This window comes from Danio aesculapii, chromosome 25, assembly GCF_903798145.1.
Source record: "Danio aesculapii chromosome 25, fDanAes4.1, whole genome shotgun sequence".
NCBI lineage: Eukaryota > Metazoa > Chordata > Actinopteri > Cypriniformes > Danionidae > Danio > Danio aesculapii.
This window is the reverse complement of record NC_079459.1, coordinates 2,983,703-2,998,830: the sequence shown is the minus strand read 5'-3', so window position 1 is coordinate 2,998,830 and position 15,128 is coordinate 2,983,703. Positions and strand designations below refer to the sequence as shown.

Here is a 15,128-nt window from a genome sequence, read left to right as displayed (position 1 = left end):
TGATTTTCGTGTATATAGGAAAGTCGCAATCAGACTTTCCAAATGGCTTTCACAGTGTCCGATTTATTCAAAGTAGGGTTGTGATTGGGCAAAATGTTGGCATATATATTTGAAATGAATTTCAGTGTTTGGTTGGGTTTGATCGTTGAGATGCTAGATCTAGAGACAAATGGTCGCCCTGCACTTTTTTTACAGGAGTGAGGGTTGAACTATGCCAACCTCACAATTCGTCAGACGACCAGACTAACAGAAGTGACCACAGCCCTCAAAAGCAGTTTGTGTCTCCTGAGCGGAGCAAGAGACGAAACATAAACAACAGTCAAACCTAAGCCACGGCTAAGACTTCAATCCACCATTTCAAAGAGGGTACCATTACGCAAACCTCAACCTAAATGATGTTTGTTAGCGCATGACTAGGGTAAATATCATTTCTGAAGTCGCTGTCTGGAGACGACCATGACATCACTCTTTGTTTACCTGGATACACAATCACCGTATGGCGTTTACACTACATCTTTGGAGAAACATCTAACTGCAAAAACACAGTGTCGTTTTTATCGGTACGTGACGTTCACAACTTGAGAGTATAAAGGCAATGCTGTACAGTTGTTTTCAATGTTGGTGTAACGTAGATTCTACTCGACATGCTCCGAGTGGGATTCGAGATGGATGGGAGGCAGTCGCACTAACATGGATGCTGAAGGTTTACTCTCTCACTCCCTGGTGTCCTGTAGGGCCACAGCTCTGGACAGTTTAGCTTTAAGCCCCTAATTAAACACACCTGATCAAACTAATTGAGTTCTTCAGGCTTGTTTGAAACCAGCAGGTAAGTGTGTTGTAGCTGGGTTGGAACTAAACCAGGGGTGTCCTGGAGGGCCAGTGTCCTGCATAGTTTAGCTCCAACTTCCGTCAACACACCTTCCTGGAAGTTTTTAGTATACCTAGAAAGAGCTGATTAGCTGGTTCAGTTGTGTTTAATTGAGGTTGGAACTAAAATATGCAGGACACCGGCCCTCCAGAACCGAGTTTGGACACCCCTGAACTAAACTGTGCAGAGCTGCGGCCCTTCAGGAACTGTGATTTGACACCTGAGCTCTAACTGGTCTCCAATATAAACCTTCCCATGTGGGTCACAGCACCAATGCAACCTCTTCAGTTCTGTTTGACCTGCTCCCAGCAGGAATCGAACCAGCGATTCCAGCATGGTGCATTAACATGGACTCTAAAGACTGCAGCCTTCAGCTATCATTGATGGTGTGCCTTCTCAGATTTGAGGGGAAAGGTGTATTTATACAACTTCTGGGGGATGACCGCCTGTACACCCCTTGCTAAACCATCGTAATGTCGACCCTTTGGTTCTATTCACTCGAAATAAGATTCAAAGTGGTGATTCCAGTATGGGAGGTGAGTGCACAAACAAGGGAACTAGGGCTAGTGCACTTCTTGAGATTGGAGGGTAAGTCCTACCCACACAGCTCTTTCTAGCTGGCCTCCATTACTCTCCCCTCTAATCGCCACTCCCACTAGGGTCACTGCACCAATAGTTCTAGTGTCTGTTGCTTATGTGTGCTTCTTGACATCAGGGTGGTGAGGGCGGACTTAGATTTTACTAGATGACCATCATTAGTTCACCCTCCAAAACCTCTATATTGATCCGGGTCACGGCACCAATATGACTAGTCTTGCATTGAGTGCAGTCTGAAACTGGTACATGAGAGGTGAGCACACTAACAAAGATGCCATTTTTTTCTAGTGCCCTTCTCTAGATCAGGAAGATAAGTGTTGACTGCACTAATGTACATTTACTATTGTAGATTTTACAAGGTGGCCACTATTACCTCCCATCCGGGTCACGGCACCAACACAACACCCCTAGTTCAACTTGACCTGCTCTGAGTGCGATTTGAAGCTGTTCTGGCATGGGAGATGAGCACACTAGCAAGAATGCTAATGACATTGTCTAGCATCTTTTGCTTGTGCGCTTCTTGAGAACAGGGAGGTGCAATTTACTCCTTTTACTCTGCATTAAACTCATTCCTAAACGTCACTCCCTTACAGATTAAAGCACCAATGTCATCCCTTTGGTTTAACTCGACCGGCTTAGAGCAGGCTTCAAACCTGCTTCTCATGTTGGAATTGCTGGGACACTAACAAGGGCACTAAAGACTGCAGTTTCTAGTGTCTGTTGATATTCACAGATATGTATTTCTTGGACTATACTGAATAAAAAAGCCTTTTAATGGCTTAGAATGTTTGAGAGGTCAACCAAACAGTTGATTTGCATATCGATATTAAAAACTCTCGGCCAACTTTGATTGTTTCCCAGTAAACGTGCATAACTAAAGAGTTCATATATGTTTAAGATGTCAATCAGTTCAGGGAAAAGACTTAAGAATTCTTCTGAAATAACCAACTAATGTGACAAACATTCATTCTTTTGATCCTGAAGCCTTTGGTAATGTCTTTTTAAAATAGAAAATCAACACAAGCCTTTTAAATGCAGTCACCCAATGCCAAAAGTGAGGGCGAAACTAAAGGTCGTGGCACTACAGCGTCCTTGGCAATTGCACCTTAAATCTAAAACATCATCCTTTTATCAGCGTCGAGAGTAGCAGTTATTCAAACTGACCTTTATTTTGCGTGGGAAGACAATATTGGATCTGATAACTGCACATTTGTATGGAAGCCATCTTGTCTGTTTTCTGTTCTTACAGGGTTGAGGGTTCTGGTTAGACGTATCAGAACAATACATGGCTATTTCTTTAGCAAAGGAACCAGTTGTAGAAGTTTATAGGTGACAAATTGGACAGCAAAGATAGAGAGTACCAAATTGAACTAGTAACAAAAGTCACGTAAAACATACATCACAGTCAAGAAGAGTAATTGCAAAATAAATACATAAAGAAACGAAGCTTTGATGCATTGGTTGGATATAAGCAGCATATTTATAGCAAATGTAATTGCAATCCTTTGGAATGGTAGAGCTTTCACGTAGGATGGTGAAAAGGTTAATATCTGAGTTTTCACTATGTGCATTTGTTCTGTACAACGATGACAAATTAAGAAAAACATAACTGAAGAATACATCAAAATCACGCCAAAGGGGAAAATAAGAAATACTTGCGCATCTAATACATCATTCACCCCGCTACATACACATAAAAACATACGTCACTCATAGAAAACTGTACAAGGTCATTGTTATCTTCCCTATCACTGCGAATGATGAAATAAAATCACCTTCCTGATGCCTTTGGCACTCATTATTGAACTAACATGAATGTAAGATCCAATGATTCAATCAAATGCTGTCAAAATTGTTAGATGACATTGTGCACAAATCATTTCTCGATGAGTTGGGAGTGTGGGTTTACGCAATCCGCTGGAAGATGAATTTCATAAAAGATGACTCTGACTCATAAGACCCTGATAATTCATAAAAAATATTGTCTTTTAAATGTACAATTCTTTCAGATATGGACTTGAACGAATTCCCCTCCCCAATCCCATCAAAAAACAAGAAATCATAGCCTTCTCGATTTGTATAGAGGTATGAGTTTGATGGTACATGACAAAAAATAACACACAGGTGAAACTGCAATTGTTAAATAACAACAAAAAGAAAACGATAAACCATGAACGTGACTATCTACTCACAATGCTGTGGTCTCTGTGTTAACGTGATCGTGCGAATCACATTCAGTCTCGTGTGATGCTTTCGAGAATTCAGGATCTTCCCTTTTTTCTCTCACATAAAACCAATCGTTTAACTTCCACGTCTGATTATTGTTGAAGAATGTCTTTCAGTGTCCAATTTTACTAGCATCGTTGCAGCAGACAGAAAAGAAAGCCTTATGAAACACTGACACACTTCACTAGAAAGATCAATAATAATAATAATAATAATAACAGCTAAGATTTGAACACACAAACAATGCAGAAAAATATTGAACAAAAATTGAGAAATGAGTACATCCATGGGTTGTAATCTGAGAAACGTAAGCAGGTAGAGTTTGACTTGTCATGACCTTGACATGTTTCCACCAGTTTTCAATGGTCTTGCTTCGCATTCAAGTAGTATCGGTACAGTGAAAAATACAGAAACGTAAGCACGCATGTTCGTAACCCGGGCTGTGAGTGAAAATACATTTCGTTTCAGCAAATATTGTCAAGAAAAAAATATATATTTAGTTGTGTGTACTTTCTAACCAGTACCCATATGTGTGGGACTTCGGTTGCTCGAAGATTTGGGGGTTCTTGAATCATTCTCCAATTGACACCTAAAGGCTGGTTTATACTTCTGCGCCGAGTGATCGCCGTGACCTACAGTGCCTGCCTTGCGTGTAGCCGTGCATTTATACTTCTGCATGCTGCTTGTGTTGCTCTGCAATTACACTTCCGAAACGCTAGGTGGCAGTAGGTTTTTATGTTCCACTGTGTCAAGTTTCTTCGTAGGTGTTTTGTTTTTTCTGAAAGCTACCTTAATGTAGAAGTAGCTCAAACTCACTCATTTAGAGGTGGGAACTGGCGGACGTACAACAACAAAATTAGGTAAAACCAAAAGTTTCCATCTGGACACTCAGAACCGCCCACCTCGTCACTACCAAGCCGATCAATCACAGAGCTTGTGCTACACGTTGTTGTGAAGTGTAGTTAAATTTTTTTTTTTTTCTGAGAGGTCAGGTTCGGCGAGGGCTATTCGACCGTGCAAAGGCAGCTCCGGACCATACGCGTGCGCTTGACGCAGTAGTATAAACCAGCCTTGAAATGTTTTTACTGGGTTTTAAGAGGAACTAATGAATAAAGAAAATTGGTTCCAGCCTTAATCTGCCCTGAAAAACCCTTCCCCGACCAGCAGTTTGGGAGTATTTCAGACACAATCAAAGGTGGTTCAACATATACGAAAAGGTCTACGTCCAAGTAAAGATTCTTGCACACAGTGAACACAAGCTTGCTTTGGAAGTAAAGCTGACATGTGAAATTACGGAGGCTGAAGTTGACATCGCTTTTGAAGGGAAAGGGGAGGGTGCGACCGCAGCTAGATGGCTTTACGTGTGGGTTTATTGCAGAAATAATGCCGCCGTGGCACTATTTATTTTGATTAGGGCTGTTTTCTTTAGCTGAAAGCCGTGATTATGGAGGGTTTTTTTTTAGGGCTATGAGAGAGGCCCCTCAAAGGGGGATGTTGGGGGGGAGGTTGGAAAGGATAAAGGGGGGACAAGGCCTGGCATTCACAGGCCTCCCCACCTGCTTCTCAAGCCCTGGAGCGCACATCCAGCTGGGCAACTCTGATGCTGGTCTCCCCACAGCGGGCATGGAGGAAAACGTGCAAGTAATAAGGGACACATGAAGATGGCTGGTGTTGAATGATGAGCTTATATATATAAAACGAAGAACTGTCACAGAAAAGCTTGAGAAAAGTATCACCTTGGCGTGTATGGGAAAGTGAGACAGTGGATTGAGGCAGCAGCGCCACGGTAGTTTTGATAGCGGTGCCTCAGTATGCCTTTCGCCTGAGCGAGTAAGGCCTGGTCGACAGTTTCTCACGGTGATCTGTCATCCCCACAACGGACGGCAAAGTCATTGTTCAGTTGATATGTGTATATATGAATATGTACAAACCGAGTAGTAATGCCTAAAGCCCCTTCTTTTTTAACGAGAGTCAAGTTTGAAAGCAGCTGTTTATTGAGGTAATGAGTGGTCGGTCACACTGATGAATCAGTGGTCTTCAACGGTAAAAGATGTGCATTTGTTTCCCTGTGCTTGTGAATGAAGTAGGACTGATCTTGTCTGAGAAGAAGTTGAGGGGAGAGGGATGGGGAGGGGGGGGTTCACTGATAAAATCTGATTTGAAAATTCCCAACATGCTCAACTCCTGATTTGGAAGCATATCATGCCTATTGTCTGTTAGCTGTTATGATTTGGGCTTTAACTTCCTCTATTACACCCCCTTAGTCAGCTGCTTGGATGCCATCCAATCAGACGAGGCCGTTTTCCATCTTTAAGCTCCAGCAATGCATCATGGGATGCTGTTGGCGGGTGAGAAGGGAGTAGCGCAGAAGGGAGGGAGAGAGGGAGCTGACTGGGTGTTTCTTGTGCTGGAGTGCTCGGCTCCTGATAAAGCCCCCGTCTTTATCTGTCTCGCTGTGGGTCAACCCCCTCTTTCCTGCCTCCTGCAGATAGTGCTCTTTGTTCACATAAAGGCCTGTTGCTCTCCTCAACACAAGGTGAGCCTGACCTGATCGCAGACATTCTGATAATCTAGGTCACTTTGAGTTGTAAATCTGTGACCTAATTAGTGATCGACTCTTATGTTGTTAAGAGGAGTTAATCTGGCAAATTGATAGGACTCTTGGCCATGATGATAGAAAATATATAGGCCAGGTCAATTAGTCTGCTAATATTTGGTCATTTCAAGATAATCTGTCAACAACAGTGGCTGCGTCTCAATCAGTTTCTTAGGTTGTGGTAGTTATGTACATGAATGTTTGCTAGGATTGTTCTTTACCTGTCAAACTATGTTCGTTCAGGGGCTGGCACCGCTGAATAAACTGAAACTTATCCAGCATATGTTTTACAAAGCAGATGCCCTTCCAGCTGCAACCCAGTAATGGGAAACATCCATACACACTTATACACTATGGCCAATTTAGTTTATTCATTTCACCTACATCGCATGTCTTTGGACTGTGGGGGAAACCGGAGCACCCAGAGGAAACGCACACCAACACGGGGAGAACATGCCAAGTCTACGCAGTAATGGCAACTGACCAAGCCGGGATTTGAACCAGCAACCTTATTGCTGTGAGGCGACAGTGCTAACCACTGAGCCACTGTCGCCCATTTTTGTTAAATCTAAATCTGTTTTGCGCTTCTGACCTACTATTAGGGGAGCATAATGTGCATCTGATTTTCATGGTGCATTGTGGGACTTTTCAGGGAGTGAACATTTCAGTGCACTGGAAGAATTTTGCGATTTTTGAGATGGCACTTAAAATGGCTGACTCACTCCTCAGTGCACTGACTACTGAACAAGGAAGCTGATTAAGGCGCACCCAGTATCTTATAGAGCATAGGTCTCAAACTCGATTCCTGGAGGGCCGCAGCTCTGCATAGTTTTGCTCCAACCCTAATCAGCTGATCTAACTAATCAAGGTGTTCAAAACTACTAGACACTACTAGATCAGCTGTGTTTGATTAGGGTTGGAGAAAAACTGTTCAGAACTGTGGCCCTCCAGGTATTAAGTTTGTGACCTATGTTATGGAGCAATATGATGTTATATTTCACAAAACTGTTAGCCTAAACTGATTTGAGAAATCACTGGCTTTTGTAAAACACAGCTTAATATTCAGCTGATGTTTGTCCATTTTAAGATTAGTCCTTCTAACAGCCATATCTGGCAAACCAGTATATAGGCCAAGCTGATTATGCAGACAATATTTGGTAACAGTGACATAACTGGTGTTGGCTACCCACTATATCATTCAAGGCTATGTTCTTTGAAGCCATTGTAAGCCTAAGTACATTGACGCCAATGTACTTGTGCTTGCATTGCTTTCCAAAAATGCAACCCATTACATCTTGTGTAAATAATGATATTGGATCAGTCACTGAATTTATATATCAATCCTAGTCAAGCACTTGACTCTTATGTTGTTAAGAGGAGTTAATCTGGCAATTTGATAGGACTCTTGGCCATGATAATGATAAATATATAGGCCAGGTCAATTAGTCTGCTAATATTTGGTCATTTCAAGATTATCTGCCAACAGTGGGTGCGTCTCAATCAGCTCCTGAGGTTGTGGATCAGTTCTTTATGTACATGAATTTGGACATTGTACAAGAACGTTTTCCTTGGATTGTTCTTTACCTGTTAAACTTTGTTTGTTCATTAATGTGCCTTCGGCTTAGTCCCTTTATTCATCAGGGGTCGCAACAGCAAAGTAAACCGCCAACTTATCCAGCCTATGTTTTACACCGCGGATACCTTTCCAGCTGCAACCCAGTACTGGGAAACATCCATCCAACAGCCATATCTGGCAAACCAATATATAGGCCAAGCTGATTATGCAGACAATATTTGGTAATGGTGACATAACTGGTGTTGGCTACTCGCTATATCATTCGAGGCCAAGTTCTTTGACTGTACTTGTCCTTACATTGCTTTCCGAAAATGCAACCCATTACATCTTACGTAAATTCGTCATTGAAATTATACATCAATCCTAGCCAAGCACAATGATTTAACTCAAATATAGCTGCAGTTTTTGACCTCTCAATTTGTTGCATGGCAGCTTGGGATGGTGTGGATTTCTTATCTTGTTCTTTTAACCTTTTTTTCTTTCTTTCTCTGGCCCTCCATCCATCTCTCTCGTACACCCACTCCTTCTCATCCAGAAGAGTGAGCTAGACAGAGTGCGTAAAACTCCGCTCTAATGGCTCTCGTCTCCCCGGCTAGTGTGCTATGAATAGCCCTGTGTAGGATGATGCAGTTTCCTAAGTGGAGGGCCTCTGCAGATGGAGCTCTGCGGAGGGCAAAGGGCCAGGACTTCTGCTGTTACCTGAGAGAATGCCAACATCCCTCCCTCCCCCTCGTCTTCCTCTGGAGAGAGTAAAAAAAAAAACCTCTCTGTTCTCTCATTCACACCTTGGTCTTTGGTGGATTCTGCTCATGTGCTTATTTTTTATCTTTGAGTCTGAAGTAGGCGTATAGATCCAGACGAGTCCCTTTTGAATGTGTCGTACTGTAGTGAAAAACCCTGAAGTTGATGAATGTGCTGTTTTTATTGAGGAAACAGCTGCTTTGAAACTTCAGCCTCCAAATTTTCGAGGGGAGCTTAGCTTAGTCCACTGAGAGAAGTGGTCCTGTCTGTTCTCCTCATCGGGCGGCTCAAGCATGTAAAAGAGGACCGATCATGACATTCAAGCTATATTGAGAGGATTCCCTTTCAAACATGGACCCAGGCCAGCACAGCTCTGACTGTGTTTGTGTGTGTACAGGGTTATCGCAACGTCGCAAATAAAGTCACTTCCAGTCACTTAAGACAGAATTACCCCCTGACCCTTCGTATCTAGCAAGTGATTCTGACACTCTTTAAAAAAAAAAACAATAACATTAATATAGAGTATGATTGACCCAGAATTTGCTTCCCATGGTGTGAATACCAACCAACCCCCCCCACCTCAAAAAAAAAAAAGAGTGCAAAGCTTCCTTTTGTCCGAGTGTAAGGCTGTCTCTTAATGTATGTTTATCTTCATCATGTTCATTCTTTCAAGCTAACAAGGCCATCCCTGAGCAGGGCGCAAAATTCAACCTCTGTTGAATTTCAGAGTAAAGTGATGCTTGTATTGTGCAGTCAATGTGAGTATTAAAGGAGAAAAAACTGTTCTGAATCCTGAGGTGTATGTCTGCCCCTCTCCCTCACCCGTTTTAAATAAAACAAAATAAAAAAGGAACATCTTTACCTGTCAAACCTTTCAACTGTTAAGTTCACTTGAATGGAGCGGGGGGTATATGAAAGAAACAGCAAAAGAACATAATGGAAAGAGGCTGTGGCCAGAAGCTATAAAAATACAGACATATGGTACATCATGTAAATATTGCCATGTGGGAAAGGCATTTTCTTTTTGTGTATTTTTTCCTCTTTTAAGGGTTGCACAAGAAAATTGCACTACGAGAAGCAGTTATGTACAGTACACCACAGCAAGCGACGGGGTTTAGCCTAGGCGCTTGTTACGCCAGCAATTTTTTGGGAAAAGAAAAAGATGGATAGAGAAGAAAATAAAAATCAGCCTGGAGACCCAGGCGCTGTGGGCTGAAAGTGCGGCCAGGTTAAGGCGAGTTGGCTGGGCTGAGGGCAGGGCTAAGGGTGGGGCTCGAGGCGTCGGATCGACTGTAATCGCTGAGGGAGCCAGGACGCATGCTGCTCGAGACTGTGGCGTTTCCTCCTCCGTGCTGCCTCTTCAGCATGGCTGGCTGGAAGTCAGAGTGACGGCGTGCATGTTTCATCAGGTGGTCACTCCGCATGAATCGCTTGTCGCACAGGGGGCAGCCAAACTTCTTCTCACCCGTATGGGTGCGATAGTGCCGTGCCAGCTCATCAGAGCGAGCAAACTTCTTACTGCAGTCGGGCCAGGTGCAGGGAAAGGGGCGCTCACCTGCAACAAACACAGAGAAAGCAGAACACACAGCTGTTAGTATTTACTACACACACTCGTCATACAGACGTTTTCAAAACAAGGGTCACTGAAGCTATAAAAGCATCAACAATTAAAAAGTTGCAACTGTACTTGGGAACATTTTGATTTGCATCGAATCTATTTTTGAAAGGGTAAAAAACAAGGTGTTAAGGAGACCACATCATAAACACCCCCATGCACCACTAACAGTGATTAAATGGGGGCGGTGGTGCCAACTGATGTGAACCTAGCTCTTTTTTCCAGCCCCTATGTGAACAATGAACTCCTTTCAGCACAAAGTCCTACTGTGGCCTGTTTTATTCTACATAGCCCCCATTAAGCCCGTGCCGACATGCTTCATTTGTAAAAAATGCTCTTTCGCACAGATCTAGAACCAGTTCTGTGGTTAGTCATGATATGCTAACACATAGCATTCAGCGAGGGAAAAGGTGTACCTGAAACACAAAGTCCCATAGAGGTCCCACAGAATCCAAAGTCACACACTACATCAGCTAAACTGCCGTACAATCTAGATCAGTTCACGTTTAAAACAATGGTGGATGACCCAACCAATTCAGATCCAGGTCACGCAGGGGTTTACCTTCCATGGTTGGCTTTTAAATCCCAAAATGAGCAGTCTTTAACCAGATGTGAAAGACCTGATGTGGCACAACTGTATAGAAGCGGCTCATGAGCGTGCTAATCCTCTCCTATAGAAGCAAAAGTCTGCAAAAAAAGTTGTTTTTTTTAACAATCGCTAAGCTGGGTGAAAAGCCCACACGTTAAACCAAGAATGCACTGCATTAAAAATGAACCATATGTTCCAGCCCAGTAAGCATTGCATCATGCTAATTGGAGAATCATGAGAATACTAGGGGGACATGTATCACTTTGACTGCTCCAAAAGAGGCTTATGGGATTTTCTGACTCATTATTGAGATAACTGATGGACACGCAAACACATACTCGCTGGTTTATGTGGAACTGGCAGACTAGCAAAGTATTTGGCCTTCCCCTCCCACCCTACTTCCACAACCGCCACATGTTGCAGAGCCAGACAGTGAGTTTAATTAGGCAGGTTAATGGTCTTTACTATAGTACCCTGCCCCAGCTTGTACTCAAACACAACTAGCAGTGAGCCAAAAGCATGGGAAATTATACCCTACCCCTTCCCCTTCAGGCAATAAAAGTGGGCTCTGACACAAATCTACCCAAAGCCAGATGGGACCATATATCTCGGTGTGGTTTCCTCGCAGTTTCATGCGAGACGAGCTGATGCAGTACCAACGCCCTTTTTTTCTTTGTGCGCACAGGGCCCACATGTCAGATACGGCTTGTGTTTTAGTTCCATTTCATTGGTTGTCTTCCCCCACAAACGTGAGAACAGCTCTACTTTACCAGCTTCTCGACAGCTGTTTTTCCTGCACCACCACAATGGTCTCGAAACCACCGTTGAATAGCGTATAGGTTATAATGTCTGCAGTTTTCATAATTTTTGAAAAGGCATAAAACGAGCCAGACATCTCAGTCATTACTCGGTTAAATTAGGCAGAACAGGCAAAGTACACAGAGATCCAGACAGCTTTTTGCTGCTGCCTTTGTTTTGTGGTTTCCCCTTAAGGCCCCAATGGAAAACAAACTTCAAACGAAACATATACGTGATGCCAAATTTATGTGTGGGACGACAGCTTCGCTGGGGTCCCTTCCCCCTACTATAAAAGATTTGAGAAAGCGAGAGAAACAGCAGGCAGAGCAAGTCTAGACTCCCCCAGTCTAAATCTTTGACCTGTCACTCACTTTCAGGCAGACCTGCTAACACCATCATACAAAAAAACCCTAGTATGTGATGACAGACGCACCTCACATGTAGCCATGTCACAGGAAAAACAATGTGTGAATGAGCTTTGTGTTCATAAAAATAACTATGTAGGTTTGCTTGTACGCTTCACACATTATATCCTCCCACACATGTCCACGTGAAAGTTACTCACACAAACACTCACTCCCACTCCAAGTAAAGCAAATAACATCTTTTCGCTTGCATTGCTGCAAAAGACACATCATCTGATGCTCATTTGCCACACACATATTCAAGCCCATTCAAACAGTACATAAAGCCACAGTTTAAATCCACCAAGGTGCCACACCCACAAGAATTAATCTGAGAGGGTCACTGTGGTTTGACCTCGTTTTAAACATCCTGGATCTCGTCATGATTGTGGAGCATAAACAAAAATACACAAGATCTAACATTAGCACTGTAGGAATGGAACAAGAGCGGTAGACAGTTTGAGATTCTGCCTTCAGCGACTACAGAAGCCAACCTGTAATTTACAGTCTAATTAATACACGAAAGAGTCTGTGGGAACTCGAGGTTGTAAAGCATGAGTTGTGAGCAGCTTTGCAGCTCTAAGAGTTGCAATAGTATAAATATTTCACAAACTGGGACAAGCCTAAAGGTGTGAATAGTGTAAAAAGTGACAGTGCGTAGGTGTTAGTCTAATCCAGGCATGGGCAAACTTGATCCTCGAGGGCCGGTGTCCCTGCAGAGTTTTGCTCCAACACTAATCAAACACACCTGAACACCCTAATTAGTGTCTTTAAGATCACTAGAAAGCTACAAGCAGGTGTGTTTGAGTAGGGTTGGAGCAAAACTATGCAGGGACACCGGCCCTTCAGGATCGAGTTAGCCCATCCCTGGTCTAATCTCAAGTTGTCACACCTTGTGGTCATGTGTGCCGGCAGCTAGATCTCTGCAACACACATGGTCCCCCACTGAAGCTAAGCAGTCAAATCCGAACCTGGATGGGAGACCACATGGGAAAGCTAGACTGCTGCCTGAAGTGGTGTTAGTGAGGCCAGCAGGGAGCGCTCAACATGCGGTCTGTGTGGGTCCGAATGCCCCGGTATATTGATGGGGACTCTATACTGCTCAGTGAGCACCATCTTTCGGATGAGACGTTAAACCGCGATCCTGACTCTCTGTGGTCATTCAAAAAAATAGGGGTTTAACCTGGCATCCTGGCCAAATTTGCCCACTGGCCTCTGTCCATCACAGCCTCCTAATCATCCCTGTATCATAATTGGCTTCATCACTCTGTCTCCTCTCCACCAATCAGCTGATGTGTGGTGTGCGGTCTGGTGCAACATGGCTGCCGTCGCGTCTTTCAGGTGGATGCTGCACACTGGTGGTGGATGAGGAGATCCCCAAAAAGGTATAAAGTGCTTTTAGTGTCCAGAAAAGCGCTATATAAATGTAAGGTATTATTAATATTATTATTATTATTATTATTATTATTATTATTACTACTATAGTGTAGAAAGTGACAATACAGTGCGTAGGTGTTAGTCTAATCTCAAGTTGTCACACCTTGCGGACATGTTATACGAGTGTTTAAAACACACAGATATTGTTATAAAAAAATTCACTGCAAATGGACCAGAACATTAGCATTTATTATAAAAAGAAGTGGTACAAAAGCATCATTAAAGGACATGACGTTTCTGAACTATCACATCTAAAAAAGATTCTGCTTGTACTGCGACCATGACTAAGAGGTCAAGCTGGAACCGTTTCCAGGAATATTATTATCACCAATGAGGACACATTTGACGTGGCTCTGAAGTAGGCTTATGTAAAAAGGTCGCGTTGTCCTGCGTGTGGCAGTTTCATAACAGATGGAAGTTACTGTGGCTTTGTCCAGTACGTCAAGAACCAAACACACAAATAAACTGTGGACGCTTCCTCTTTTTGTATATACAGTGATAAAATATTGTGATACAAGAACACAACTCTTATACAACCATCATGTTTTCATGCAAATCTCTTTGACAAAATGAGTATATAAACAGAACTTTGTTCTCTTGCTCTTCATTTTTGTGCAGCCTTGCAGCATGGCATACTCCCATACTGAATAAAAAAATTTTTTAAGCCGTTTGCATGTCATGGGCACTGGCATGTCATCATACTGATAGGCTACACCCTCTCTGGTTTGGTGCAACTGGCTCTGTGTGTACCCATGTCTTTTCACAACAGGGTTGTTAATTAGAGTAGCTTTAGATATGACCTCCATGTTAACGAACACAGTGACCCAGTTACCCTTTTACCCAGTTACATCAGAGTTGCTAGTACGGACATCCCATAGAGAAGGTAGCCGTGCAACAGTGTTTCCCTTCAGAGGCGATACCATTATGTCACAGAGAGCAGCCTTGCATAACTGTTCCCTTTTGGGGCCACTGGGTCAGGAAATAAACGTATGCTCATCTCTTCTAAGTATGATAACATAACACAAGTCATTAATTTCATAGAGGGCCAGAATAAAGAACAAATTCAGACTATGTAGGAAACAGTAGAAATGGGCCTTTTGAGGTGAACAGTCTATTCCACAGACATCTGATCAGGCCACTATCTGAGCAACACAAGTGCAGACTGAATGTCGATCCAGGAGACTTGGTGTCGCTCACCTGTTCCAACAAGAGCTACCAGCATCTCTTTGTGGGTGAGATAAAATACCTCAGGTTTCTTCAACCATGAGGCCACTTACGCAGGCAGAGACGTAGGTAGCCAGACAGAGACGTAGGCAGCCAGACACTGCATGAAAAAGGCAGGCAGACGTTAGGACAGACAGTGAGGACCTCCAGTGGGAGGTCTTAAAATCCTTTATAACCACTAGCTTAAAGTGTATTCTCTAGGCTTGCTCAAAGGCTATACACACTTGATGACCTAAAACATGCTTTGAAATGAGCTTTTCTAGAAATTAAACCAAGTGCAGGTTTTAGTAAGGTCGTTTTGCATTCACTAGCCTCCATTCATTTTCCAGACACCAAGGTTTATAGAAGAAACTCTGTGCTATTTGTTCTTGTTGACTTGGTGTAATTTAAGGTCAGGATAAGGACAGTGGAAACCGATCTTAGATAAGTATAAAAGGCCTATTTGTACCCATAAAGA

At 43.0% G+C, this 15,128-nt stretch overlaps 1 protein-coding gene across 1 annotated transcript in view; it reads right to left on the bottom strand.

Moving 5' to 3' along the window:
- klf13 (Kruppel like factor 13) overlaps nt 1-15,128 on the bottom strand; it is a 29,149-nt gene that overhangs the window by 642 nt on the left and 13,379 nt on the right. The window contains exon 2 of the mRNA XM_056451765.1: nt 1-10,159. This exon is cut by the window's left edge and continues 642 nt beyond it. Within this exon, the coding sequence (XP_056307740.1) occupies nt 9,834-10,159 (326 nt within the window). The 3' untranslated portion in view covers nt 1-9,833. The remainder of the gene's footprint in view (nt 10,160-15,128) is intronic.